This window comes from Carassius auratus, chromosome 15, assembly GCF_003368295.1.
Source record: "Carassius auratus strain Wakin chromosome 15, ASM336829v1, whole genome shotgun sequence".
NCBI classification, from domain to species: domain Eukaryota; kingdom Metazoa; phylum Chordata; class Actinopteri; order Cypriniformes; family Cyprinidae; genus Carassius; species Carassius auratus.
Window position 1 is genome coordinate 10954232 of NC_039257.1, and position 14871 is coordinate 10969102.

General features: G+C 37.0%; 1 protein-coding gene across 1 annotated transcript in view; it reads right to left on the minus strand.

The window, feature by feature from the left end:
* Nucleotides 1–14871, minus strand: part of LOC113115080 (E3 ubiquitin-protein ligase CBL-like) — a 33853-nt gene that overhangs the window by 8136 nt on the left and 10846 nt on the right. Inside the window, exons 3-5 of the mRNA XM_026282349.1 lie at nucleotides 4427–4573; nucleotides 4116–4272; nucleotides 533–654 (exon numbers count right to left, since the gene is read on the minus strand). Of these exons, the coding sequence (XP_026138134.1) occupies nucleotides 533–654; nucleotides 4116–4272; nucleotides 4427–4573 (426 nt within the window). The remainder of the gene's footprint in view (nucleotides 1–532; nucleotides 655–4115; nucleotides 4273–4426; nucleotides 4574–14871) is intronic.

Here is a 14871-nt window from a genome sequence, read left to right on the forward strand (position 1 = left end):
GTACCATGCAGTCCTTCGGGCCGCTTCGAGTGGGGATTCAAGCAACTAATGGTGCATTGTCCCATGTAAGTCCTGTCACCATTTATGTAAGAGTCGCAGATAATGCTGCTGTGACAAGGCTGAAGCCATGAACACATCTGAATTAAAAAAAGACTTGGGTGAATGGCTGAAGCCCAAGACACAAAGATCCTTGAGTACTGGTACTAAATCAATAGCTGAACCAAACCACTGTATTCTGCCATCATTCCCATCTTGTTGCCCCAATCCAATGACTTTATAAAAAACAACAACAACAAAACACAATAAAATTACGTTTGTGTTGTTTTGATGGAAAAAAAGTAATTGATCAACAGACGGAGAGATAAAATGAAAAATGTTAGAAAAAAAAAAAATCATAGCTTTTTTTTGTATTAAGAAGAAAAATAGTAATTTAGGTTTAGGAAAACAGGAGTCAATATCCAAATTCCTGGGTGAAGTTTTATTTTTGCGTAAACTATCCCTTTAACAGTGGCTTGTGGAGTGTTTGTATTACCTGCCGGGCTTGTGGATGAATTTCTGCAGACGAGCTTTGACTTCATCGTAGGTGAGAAAGGCCATGTAGCCTGGATGAGTCACTGCCAGGCTGTTCCAGTTTCTAAGCAGTGATGACCAAGGCTATATAAAAGAAAAATAACATGTATAGTTTTATTCCTCCAAACACCATTCACACTGGGAATGTTGTTGCATGTATATACAGATTACATCTGACAGCAAAGACACTCATAGTCCCTTGTGTGATGACCTCTAATCTCCATTAAAGAGATGAAGAGAGTCTGAGTCAGACAGACTGAGAGTGTTGTGGACGGAGTGGTGAGTCACTCTGTATGCCAGTGACACCACTGAAACAAATTAACTCAGATATCTATATATAAATATCACTTAATGTCAGACCAATTCGTAAAACAGGCATTTCATTCAATGGCGAGGTGCCAGTGTGAAGCCACATCTAACAAATTTAAAACACACGTCAAACGTATTTCCCTTTCTAAAGCTCATCCAAAACCACAGGACTGTTGTCTACAGATACAGTTTATCAATAGAGACAAATGACCAGTAAATATATATAACACATGAATGAAGTAATTTAAAAGTACTTTTGAGAAATAGCACTTTCAAAAGCTCATTTGATATAATCTATAAGCTACATCAAAGGTGATGTTTGGGGTGACGGTATTATTTAAGAAGTACTTTTAAATGATTTTGTCCATGTGTTCATGGCATCTTCCTCAGGCAAAACTAATACTTCCTCTCACTGACAAACACTTCTGAGAATTTGACTTGTTCCTTTTTTTAAAAAGCGGTTTGACACTGTTTGCCCCTTACGCAAATTTCTCTGTCTAAAACTCACTTCTCAGACTACAAAAACAGGACTTGTTCATTTTTTCTTTGAAAGCCACTTTATTAGCTGTACTAGGAATCACAGAGCTCAAACGGAGAGTTAGAAACACAGCTTCACCACTACACTGGAAGTTAATTCAGTATTCATTCAGTCGACATACACCACAGTTCTAATGATTGTGATGAATCTAATATAATTTGATCTAATGGTCAAAACTGATTAAATTTCAAATATATAAATCCAAGTCAGCTTGTGATTACATATTCTGTAGTTCAGTAAGATTTGTTTTTGAAAGAGATCTCACCAAGGCTGCATTTAAAAAATGATTAAAAGTAATGTTGTAAAAAGTAATTAAAATGTAAAATAACTGTTTTATAGCTTCATATATTCTACAATTATTTCTGTGATGGCAAAGCCGGATCTCCAGCAGTCATTACTCCAGTCCAATATGCTGATATGCTGCTCAAAAACATTTACTATTATTATCGATCTTAAAAAAAACTGTTGTGCCGGTTAACATTTTTGTGGAAACCTTGATGATACATTTTTTCAGCACTGTTTGATAAATAGAAAGTTCTTTTAATTAAAACCGAAATCTTCTGTAATGTTACAAATATCACTTTCATTTCGATCTTTTAAATGCATCCTTGGTAAATAAAAGTATTAATTAGACTATACTCAGTTATACTAATCAGATTGTTTTTGGACATGACAAGTTAAGTAGTGTCTCCGACTTTGTGAAAAAGTCATTTCCGTCACATCAGAGTGGGCTGCATTCACACATTTTCAAAATGCATTGTGCATCAGCTGCAAACACCCCGACACTCACATCAAATAGCTGCAGAGCAACTATGGGTCAACCAAGCCACCTTTCCCCCTCTCAGATTACATATTATCATTATTTAAAATATTCAGTATTTACTACCCTAACCCAGAACGCTTAATCATGCTTGTGTACACTGAGCAAACACATAAAACAAAACCGGTTTTCATATGGAGGTATCCGTCTCACAAAAGTCCACTCATAGTCAAAAGGCTGCAGAATAGAAAGAGTAAAAAAAGAAGCCTGTGACTGGCTCTCGAGCGAAGCGGGTTCATTCAGATGCTGATGAGAAGCGTGACCTTGCTACGTGGAGCTTCGTCAAAAAGCTTTGCGGGCTCTCTGTAAACAGCCGGTCTATTTCTGGCTGCATGAATGAAGCTGAGGTACGGTGCAGCACAAGCGCTCTATACTGCAACTGGAACGGGCACAAGGCCAGCTGTGCCACGGCTGTTTTAAGTGCTCTAACAGACCAACATACCGACCTGAATTAAGACATGCTGCCAATGTTAGCTTGATTATTAGATGCATCAAAAAAGGCCACATTTGAAATAGCTCTGATGTGAAGTAAGGAAGGCTAATTAAAGGATAGATGTGATTATGGCCTATTGAGGAGAGAGGGGAACGAGAAAGCTCTGGACCGCTGAGATGTCTGTGCTAGAGCACTCTGAATAATGAGCTCATTACATAGACAGCACTGCACTGCCAAGCAGCCAACAGATGATGCGTTCAACAGCTGCTATATTATAGATTCATATTCTAATCTCAATAGTCAACTGTTCCATGGAAAAATCAACACGACAAGATTTGTACTTTTTCTGAAAACGACGCGAGTGGCGAAACTCATCATCAGGATGCGAGGGTGTTGTGGATGGTTGCCAGAGCATTGCAATGCAGATGTTAAGGTGCACTACCATTCAGAGATAAAGGTCAGTTGGATTTCTGTTTTGAATGGATTTCATTTTATTTGGCAAGAAAGCATTCAAATGATCAAAGTGACAGCAAAGACTTGTTTTGAACACTATTCATCAAAGAAACCAGATAAAAAAATGTAAACACCGATAATAAGAAATGTTTTTTGAGCAGCAAATCTGCAAACTAGAACGATTTGTAATAATATTTTACAATATTACAGTTTTTACTGCCTCCATCCTTTTGAACACTAGTGTATTCTGAGTGGTTCTGACGTTGTTATGCACTAGTGAAAACTAAGTATAATCATTTAAAATAATAGCATGATTGTAGTATGACTCATGTTTGGAGCACAGAAGGGTTGCATATACACTTCTCTATTTGATCCAATTTACACACTTTCGATTTGGATTCGGATTTGGATTCTGTCAACTTCAGTTGTCATCCGTCGACTGGCTAAATACTTGAGGTTGGTTCAAATCCCCAACCCCAAGCATGAGCAATAGTAATCTCAATCTTACCCTAGCAAACACCACTAATTATGTGGTTCCAGAATAAAAAGTGTGTGTACACACAAATCAAGTAGAAGAACAGAAAAACCTCAAACATCTCTGTTCTGCATTGTTGCTCTCAAAGGGTATATAATTAGAGCAGAAAAAAAAAATCCCAGAGAGGTTAGCAGCAGTTGCCATTAAAATAGGTCAAACAGCTCTCTTCTATAGCTGATGCATTTTGAAATCATCTCTCGCCCCCTGCTCTCAGGAAATCGTGTGCTCTGAGGAGTGCAGACAAGCCTGTTCGAGCTACAAAAGGCGATAAGAGGCCTCCATTCAGGCTGGCTTGCAGCCATGAGAACTGAAGCATCAACACTCAAACAGCGCCTCCATACCCACAGCACACGGCAACACAACAATAGTCATTGTCAGACCTTCCTCTACACCGAGCTCAAGCACAATAGAGCTAGTATGTGCTTAGAGGAAGTGATGGAGTGATTGAATGACGCACCTGGAAAAGTCTGGTGAAGATGTCGAACTCAAAAACGGAGATATAGTCGTTGCAGGTGAGGTCGATGGTGGATTTTAGAGCCATGGCCTCCAGGCCCGAGCTGATAGGGTGAAACTCATGCAGGGCCTGCCGGAACACCTTCCAAGGCACGATGGTCCTGAAATTCAGAGAAATTCGGGTTACGTTATAAGAATCAGACTGTTTTGTGTTCCTTAAGCTTGTCAAAGTCCAACTTCTTTTGTTTTTCCATGCCATTTAAAATGTGGCATTTTAATCGGTTACAAGAACAAAGAACACATTAAGCCTCTCACTTGTCCCCAAATGATCTTCTCCAGAACTCTGCGGCATCCGCTTTGGTGATTCTGAAGTTATCCCCTTGAAACAGGCCATTGGGAAAGATGGCTTTGAGTTCGGCGAGCATGTGACTGAATATCAGCGACAATTTCGTCAGGTTTCGTCTGAAACAGAGGAAAGAGAGCAGTTTTATTTTCACTGAGAGGTTTGAGGAATCCATAAAAGGGTCTCTGTAATGTAATAACAAGCCACTTTAAGCAAAGAAACTGAATGGAATGCAGTACTTAAATATGGTCTCTATATGTACATGTCTTGTATTAAAAACACTTCAAAGTTTTAAAATACAACTTCCAACAGATCTCCACTATCTTTTTCAATTAATTTAATTCAATAATAATAAAATAAAGTGGCTCGAATACGAACTAGAACACGGAAATAACTTTAACTATATAATCGGATACCACTGCAAAAACGTGACATTCTTCAGTATTTGTTTATTTCTGTCATTTTTCCAAAGCAAATGACTAAATATTCTTAAATCAGGGTTTATCCATGACATTATGACACAATAGCGTATGCTGCTTTTGTCCATCGTATATTCTCCAAAATGGCGCTCCGGTGATGGAGAAAGATACAGGAGAAAAATTGTTGAATAAAGACGTTTAGTTATGTTAGTTTTCTTCACATACAAAAAGGGTTCTCGTAAGTTAATAACATTACGGATGAATCACTGAAGGCAGATAGAGTATTCTGACAAATGTTTTTCATTCTTTTCTGGACTTTGACAGTGTAATTTACTTGGCAGTCTATGGGACAGTCACAAGCCTCCCGGTTTTCATCCAAAATATCTTAAATTGTGTTCCGAAGATGAACAAAGCTTTTAAAGGTTTGGAATGACATGGGGGTAAGCGATTAATGACAACATTTTCATTTTGGGCTGGAATAACCCTTTTATGGGTGGTAATATTACAATAAGATCTCCATATCTATGTCACGGGGGAACAAAGTTTGAGTGGCTAGTTTTTTCACAAGCTTGCAGAGAAAGGCTTACCAAATTTTTTTGTTACCTGGATGCTAGATATACCAGGGACGTCATTATAGAGGTTAAACACAGAAAAAGTCCGTTTTTCATGATATACCATGTTTAAATTTGAACATGAAATATGAGGTATCTCATAAAGAGTGATAACAGAATTTCTATAAAATCAGCACAGAAATGTTAAAACATCAGTTGATTCTGGAGTTGGTGGTGATTGGGTATTGCTGTAGCTGGCGGGCACAGTGAGGGAGCACGCTAAGCCTGTATCAGCAAGGACAGAATGCCTGCTGCATTTTTCTGATTCCACCGAATCTGGGCACATGAGCCCAAGGCAGGCAGGGGAGAGCAGGGAGGGTCGTGCTGCATGGCAGGGGGAGGAAGTGGAAAGAAAGCCATGATTTACAGGGCAGCACAGTGGGGGATTGTACAAGCGCTCCAGCCTGGGGAATTGACATGCACAAGAGAGAGTCTTAGTGTGGCAGCGCCACAGCTGCCTCCAAAAACTGAATCCTTACTCATACTATAAGGAAAAAAAGGGGTGTAACAGTTGAGTGTAACTACAAGAAATGAAAGCAAGCAAATGAGAAAAATAGTTTGCGAAAAAAAAAAAAAAAATTCTGTTTCTCTCATAAGCAACAACTCTTCTTTGTGAAGGTCTCTTTGGATTAGCGCAGAAAAAAGTTTATTCTAAGACAAATGTGTTGCATTTTATAAGCTTCCTCTGGTCAAAAAGTGCCCCAAAGAAAATGCACTGATAATAAAATTCAAGCTTAAAAATTAAATAAGAATTAAATGATTGATTATGAGAAAGTTTTACTTTCAAAACTGAATACTACTACTAGTACTACTACTAATAATACAGTTGTTGGTCTTCTTAATAATAATAATAAAAGAAAAATAATATTTTGTTACTATTAAAGGTAACAATAAACAAAATGTAGCATTCAAATATGCATGCATTTTGTTTCATGTACGTGTACACAGTGTACAGCCAGTTAGTAATTTGCTATAAAAAAAAAAAAAAACTAGACAGGGTAGATGCCATATTTAATTTGATGTACTGTAACACCTTAAATTCCCACTGGCTTCATAGCTTGGGTTTACATACTACTTTAACTATGGCTCTCGGAACAGTTGCTGTTTGTGAAATAAGGGAGCCAACATGCCTCCTGGGCAAACCAGTTGTGCCATGTTTCCGCTCTCCAAGAGACCACATAAGAGAACTTTGGCGATGACATTCGTGTGGTGAGGCTACAGGCCTTTTGGTGGAGTGGCACTTTCAACCAAAAAGTATGTGAGCATGTGCATGCTTCAAAGAGAGACATTCACAAGTGAATAAAGTGAAGCATGAAGGAGATCCAGGACATGTTCGACTCTGTATATTTACGTAGATTCAAACCATAAGGGACAAGGGAGGCTTTCGGCATGAGATTCAAACTAAGTAGGGCACAGATGCACAGAAAGCCAAGGCTCATGCAGCAGAGCTCGCACAAACACTCACTAAAGCTGCTGTACGAGGACAGCGTTTGAGAGCTGCACTCAGCTAATCCCAGAGTCAGAGTCGTCACTCTTCAGAACAATAACTCAAGCCCTCATGAGGACAAACAATCACATGTCTTTGAATTGGCTAATTCACATCAGAAAGGCAAAACCAACACATCCTATGTACAAATAATATGCATGCCTTTCTGCTACACATAACGCTAACAGAAATAAGTCAAATGAGTCAAATGCCCAATTATCCGAATGACACACTGCATCTGCTGAGAAATGTACAGCTAGTTGACATACAGAAATAAAGTAGGGATACTACTTTTTCAAAACGAGTCAGATATGGATAATTTCAAATTCGTACAAAGAGTTTGCAAGTACAACATGAATTTTAGGATTACAAGATTGTGTGTAGCTGTTACTTTCTATGACCTTATCTATGTTGCATGTAAAATTAAAATATGTAATGTAATAATTAGGGCTGTGCCTGAAGCCGAATGCCTTATTCGGAATGGCACGGATAATGGCTTCAAAAATGAATAACAGACTAATAAATTCAGAATAATAAAGCCTGAATACTCTGCTGAAGCTGGCACAGTCCAGAGTTTGCTAAATAACAGTTGAGCCAGGGGATCAGCGCAATATTATACAACAGACCTCTAAAGTCACGAGTGTGAAGTGAATGAATGTAAATTTTATGAATGAAAAGAGCACAAATCAAACACAGGATTGCTGCTGTCTCTGTGCATCTCTCAGAAATCAGAGCTTTGCAAGAGTAATATCACCTATAATAATACATAATACACGTTCTATAATTTGTATGTTTAAAAGGCAATGATTTAAACCTTTGGCTCCGATATGATACGAATGAATTGATTAAGCACAGCGCTCTCACCAATCAAACAGCCGCATTGCGCGTCAGTCTCTCAAAAACCAAACCAGTTCTAGCAAGCTAATAACCAGCTTCAATACGGATATATTTTCTACTTGTCCTACGTGTTTGCATCTTTACCTTTTGCTGGTTGGCACGGCATGCACACATTTGTTTAGTGAAGTTCACTAAACATTAAGACTCGTTTAAAGAGTTCTGCATAATGAAAATGTGCCCATTGAATTGATTCAGTCGTGTTCAAATGATGACTAAACATTTGTCATGACATCGCTCCGCTTGTGTGATAAATATTATTTTAGAAATTAATTTTGTTTTGTTTTGTTTAACATGCTATACTTGTTCTGTAATTACTATGAAAAAAAAAAAAATACAGCCATAACGGTTTTATCAACGTTGTATCCGAATGCAGATACGAAAAATGTTGTGATTGTTACAGACACAAATACTGGCTGTTACATGATATGTAATGTCATAATTATAAAGTTTTGACAATTTACATATGTAATTGTTGCATACGGCAATGAATTAATAAACGTCTATTGATAAAAAAAAGTATTTAATGTCGTGCAACCCCTAGTATGTTCACAGCATTTATATTTATTTATATATATATATATATATATATATATATATATATATATATATATATATATATATATTTATATATTAGGTACTGAAAACAAAATGATAATGATATGAATCATTTTATTTGGTCTTATTTAGCAAACAGATATTACCTTCAGTTATTCCCACACTTAGTTATACTTGTAAAAATGTATTGTATACGTTTTTGTTACTTTCACTTTTGATTTTAACGGCACATTATAGCAGCTCCATTGCAGCAGCTCAATACTGTAAAGTCTAAAAAAAAAGTGTACTGTAATACGGAGTAAAAAACAAAGTATACTTTGGACTTTAAGCAAGCTAAACATGTTTGAATTGGTGAAGAATGAGAGATACACTTACAGCCTAGTGAATTTCACAGTCTGCTAGTTTCACTTCTGCTTTAAATAAAGTTGTGTTTGCTTGACGTTTAAAATAAATGTTGTTTATAGTGAATACATTTTAGTTTGTTCTATAATAATTTAGTTTTAATCCAAATGCATGCACTAATGCAGCGAACAGCAATCAGGATCATGCAACAGAAGTGTGCGCTCTAGGACTCTCTCTCTCTCTCACTCTACTTACCGTCAAATAACTTTAGTAACTTGTGCATTATTTTACATATCCGACCAAACTCCAAACTTTCCAGTGATGTCTGTGAGTATTTCATTTGATCAGTATTTCAGTATTTATTTTAAACAATGAAACTCATTACTATTATAGATGTATGATAAATGGGATTGATGAACAGTATTGATTTGTTCAGCCAACAAATTTTCTAAAAAAATTCCAGTGGATAAAAAGCTAATTAATATATTAGCTGTAAAAATTATGCAACATTACCCATTGACATTGACTTCCTCTGACCAAAATATATAGCTCTGTAGTATGTCTCAAAATTGGTTTCACTGGCATTGCAGTATATGACAAAGGTTAAAGTTGTTGTAAAATTGTAAAAAAAAAAAAAAACATCAGCTGGGTAAAAGTCATCAGTAAACAATGTGATGAGTTTTATGTCCAGGAAACATACTGTATGTCAAAGTTCATCCATTTCAGTATGGGAATTCGGACACAGCCATAGTGCTTCATTATTGCGGTTTCATGTTTGCCTGCATTAAAACAATCCATCTGACCCCTCCCCAATCTCTCGGTTGGCCGGCCTCTCCTTGCAGTTGCTGTAGGCCAAGCCCTGCCTAGATACTGTGCTTTTGTCAGCTTCCCTCCTCTTTTGGCCTGACCTCTGACCTGCAGCTGGCTGCTCCCTTCCTGTTTCCTGTTTTCTTTGATAAAACAGCCAAGCCAACTGGAGAAAGCGAGAGCGGTCCACTCGTGCCCACGGCTGATTATCAAAGGGTCTACAGTCCAGAAGCATCACACCTTCAGTCTCTCTTTAGCATTGACCTCAAGTGATCCAAACGCTAAAAAAAAAACCAAGGGCCAGTTTGCACTAGTTTACACTAGAATTGCTCAACTAATGCACATTTCAAAAACCAACTTCCCCATAACTTCTAACATTTCCCCAAACATTAGACATTTAGGTGTCTAAGGAAGTGACTTTCTCTGCCACTGGACACTATTTAGGTCTAAACACTGTGTTCATGAGAATATGCGAACAGATCATGGATTCAGTTTTTCCTAATCAACGCAGCCACTCTTTGACAAATTTAACTGTCCGGAACTGGCTTCACACCGGATCTCTGTCAGGAAGTGGTGGTGACAGCAGTCATACACCCAAGCAAACGCGCGCACACACACACCCCTTTAAATAAAACACATTCACACAAACAAATTGTGTTCAAGGTGATCTAACACTGTCTATTCCCATCCATTATGTCATACATGAGGTGACTTCCAGAGAAGCGGTCCTCTGGTGGGAAGCAGGACTATTTTAATAAATGCAAATAATATAATGCAACCAAGCATAGATGACCATGACTGCAAAATAAATAGGCCTTTTTAAAGAGTGGAACAAAATATCCTCATCTAAGTTATTCATCTGTAACATGATAGAAAGCTATTCAAATGAAACGGACACTAACATGGACAGGTTATGTGGGATGCCATTATCTACAAAAACAAAACCAGACTAATTATGTAAAAAGAAAAAAGAACAATTAGAAATCAAATTGGTTTTTAAATACACAAGCTTCCAAACTTTGGTGTCACGTGATCCTTAAGAAATTATTCTAAGTTGAAAATAGTTGTGTGGTTGAATATTTTTGTGGAAATACTGATTTTGACCCCAGGATTCTTTGATAAAAAAAGAAAAGCATATTTAAACTAGAAATCTTTTGAAAAACAATTATAAATGTCTTTATGGTAATTTTATTTATTTTGCAAGAATACGATCAAAGTATTTTAAAAAACAATGGCCTCATACTTTTGAATGGTAAAGTTTGGTTTATGGTAATATTAATCAAATTAAATACTGATTTGAATAGTCACATATTTAAATCGATTTTCAGCCGGTTCTTGGTTAATCTTTACATTCTACATTACTAATAGATGGTAAAGGTTCTTTGTAGAACCAATGATGCAAATAAAGAACCTTTATTTTTAAGAGCATATAAGCAAGAGTCAATGGTGTCCAACAAGTTTGAAATGACATGAGGGTGAGTAAATGACAGAATAATAATTTTCAGGTGAACTATCCCTTTACAAGAGCAGTATTTTAGAACTAAAGAACAGACTGAATTCCAGTTTACATGTCCCTTGACTAGGAAACAAGAGAAGTGTGATTTTGAAAGCAAAAGAGGTGGCAAAGCATGCATTTTTTCTGTTTTATCTTCAGACTGAAGAGAAGAACAACCCAGCAAGAGTATGAGAGCTGCATTATCAGTCAGTGTTCAGTCTGCCAGTGTGTTCAGCAGGCCATAAATAAATACAGTGTCCCAATGCTAGTGTGCGGCTCTCAAATGTGCTTAGCTGGGCTCTGTGTGGAGCGAGATGCAAGACGTAGTAACTCGAGCTGCAATACAATCCTTGGGCGTGTTAACAGTGTTTCCATCCAAAATGCTCACTGTGTGCACTAACTCATGAAAAACAGACAAAACTCTCTCTTTGACAGAAGTTTAGACGTGATTATCACTTTGTTCATGACACTGGAGCATTGGATGCTCAGCTCCATTGCTTTCAGGCTTGTTGGTTCCTGCAATCCCTCGAGAACCATGTAACTCAATAAACAATGAATGATTAATACAAAGAAAGCTTAATTAACACCCCACAGATGTGAGGCTTAAGCTACACCTCCAGCATGATATTTTAAGACTTTTAACCAAAGGGGCTTGCTATAAAAAATATATATATAATAATTGCTTGTTTAATAGCATCTTTTGATTGTGTTGTTTGATGGCACTCGGGGTTTCCTCTGATAAGAGTAGGAGGTACTAAATTTAATTTAGAGCTAAACCACAAAACATGGGTAAACACATCCTTCAAGTTTTCTCATGATTCTTTTTTTTTTTCTCACCAGCCTATGTATTTCCTTACTGGTAGAAATGCACACAAACAAAACAAAACAAAAACTAACAGACAAATAAAAAAGAAAAAATTTATAAAAAAAAAACCCACACACACAGAAAACAAATTTAAAAACAAAACAACACAAAAACAAAACCCAAAAAAAAAAAAAAAAAACAAGTATTTTTTATTTGTTTTGTAAAAGAAACAAAACTTTTTGGCATGTTAGGTTATCTGTAAATTGCCATTAATTTCCTTCAAGAAATCAAATGGAAACAAGGTACTGCAGTAAACTTGAAATGTTCCCCCCTGGTTGGGCGGTGCCTCCCCTGTCGACTGCATGCATGTAGTCTGAAACGTTTCCTTTGTTTTATTCCAGATTTTCTGCTACATCTCATTTGCACTTTCCAAGTTCAAAACAATTCACAGAAAGAAACATGTAGAAGGATGTTAAGGCTTTAAATACGGAACATGAGTGACACGTCTTCACCACAACAAACGACAGCTCATCTTGACAGAGCTGCGACTACAACAAAAAGGAAATCGTACGCTGTACGGGCTGACAAATTTCAGTTATGCCGCACAACTGTAAAACGCCTTAACATGATAAACACAGCAGATGCACAAGTATCAAACTTCACCTATCTGCTGTGTATTTCCCTATAGCTATAAATGCTCCTTTCATGCAGACCTGTAACATGCAGATAAGATGAAAAGATAAGCAAACTAAATGGAAAAGGAAACATGAGTACGGAAAAGTCACGGTCCAAATTAGGTGACCTGAAGAAAGTGTAGAGGCATAATCTCAGGACATCACAATTAGATACAACTACTATAATTCAGGATACAACATCTGTCAGAAAGCTTATCCAAAATTTGTTTGCTTAATTGACAACAGCTGCATGGCACACACCTAGCCTCAGGCTACCTAAACTAAGAGCACATGCAATTTCACAGAGATGGATATCAGAGCACTAAGCATTTCTTCACAAGGAAGCCCTGGAATGAAAGACAAATAAAGAAAATATGTGGCAGAAGTTTCCAACGCTGGAACAGAGTTTCATTTTTGTGAGTGTCTAGCAGGGATTCAAGATTTAAGAGAGATGATTATCTTATTCCTAAAGATACGATCACATTTAGAATTGCTCTGTAAAAATTTTACAGGCAAAATACAATGATTTCAAAAGGACACCACACAGTTGGGAGGTTGTTTTTTTTGCCTATGTTCAGTTGGTCATGTGAAATAGCCTCACTGACCAAGGGGAAGTTATATGGTTTATAAAAAAAGTCACTTTAGCAGTGTTTCCCACAGGTCTGAAATATACTTGCAGTGGTAGCTGAGTGGTAAATCCTCCTATCACACACGATCTACAACACATGACAGATAACAAATAATGTTTCATTTTTAACAATATTTTTTTTTTAGGCCAAATGAAATTCATTTTAATTATATAATACGATTACATTTAATTACATACTCATAATATGCATTATTATGCATTTAATGCATGTGAAATGACATCATTTAAACGGTAGAGTTCTCCTTACTTTTTCATGTAGTGTCTATCAGTAAGTAAGTCAAATCTATATATATTGAATAAAATGTATCAAATAATGTTCTTTGACTTTTCTTCCTGCAGGGAAACATCCAGCCAGAAACTACAATAGTTTCCTATGAATTCAATGTATTTTAATTTAAATACAATTTATTGTGTAAAATATGTGACTATACATATATGTAAATATACTTGTGACTTTTAATTATAAACTTATTTTGAAATACTATTTCTATACTATTGTGAGCTGTTCCTTCAGATGTGGTGATAAAATATGCATTAAAATATGCTTACAACTGCCTGTGGCGAGTGGGGCAGGTCCGAGAGGCGTGGGAACGAGGAGTGAGGCCAGGTGTAGTGATTGAAGATGAGCTGCACCTGCGCCCCACCGCCGGTATCGAGTCCCACGTAGGAGATGGAAGGATATAAAACTGGAGCGACTATAGTGAAGGACGAGAGAGGACCAGGCCTGGGCCATATTTTAGGTTTTGGTTTTTATTTGCGCGCACCAGTCGTCCGCGAGGGGCTGGTGCGCCGTTTTGTATTTATTTTGAATATTAAATTTTTTTGATTGTGCGCCGGTTCCCGCCTCCTTCTTCCCGATGTATATGGAGTTTTAATATCATTACACTGCTTAAAATATATTATATAAAGTTCATAATGTGCAACAGCTTGGGATAAAGGTGCGCTATTCATTGATTGAGAATCTCTTTGAAGCAGTCTGAAGTTGCCTTGTGACAATGCAACATGCAGCACTCTTTTTTTTTAAATAAATATAAATTAAAGCAAGCCTTTTGACGTTTAATAATCAAGAGGCTGTATCACGATTTATGTTTTTCCATCCCAAAATAGAAGACCTTTTAAAATGACCATTTTGACGTTTGTTTTATCATTTCATGTATTGAATACTTTATGACATTAAAATTTAAGAAAACTCACCCAGAGGGATTTTGCTTAATTCACACTTGTGATCCTAAATAAATTTTTGCACATATCTATTTTAGACGCAAATGCGACTGAAGCGACCACACTGTCGAGCCCTGTCTTTTACTGTGAAATATCCACCACATCTCTGCAGCGCATGTGGGAATATCAATGGGAGGAAATAGTTCTCGCGCACAGAACAAGCAGATTCGAAAGGTGTAGGGCGAGGGGTGATTTTCCACTAGTTCATCGATTGCAGATGCTTTCATTATTTCAGGCGGATAAAAAAAAAAGTATACGAGAATAAAAATGTTTCTCCAAATATACTTGGGGAGCTGTTAAAGGCTGTGTAGGAAACAGCTTTTGTGTGAGCGGTACTTCATATATTGCTACAAATATTCGATAGCTACAGTCCCACTACACTATTGACAATGGAACTTTTTTATTGCAAAAATTTAGCTGAATAGTCTCTATGGTATACTAGAAAAGTGAGCAATA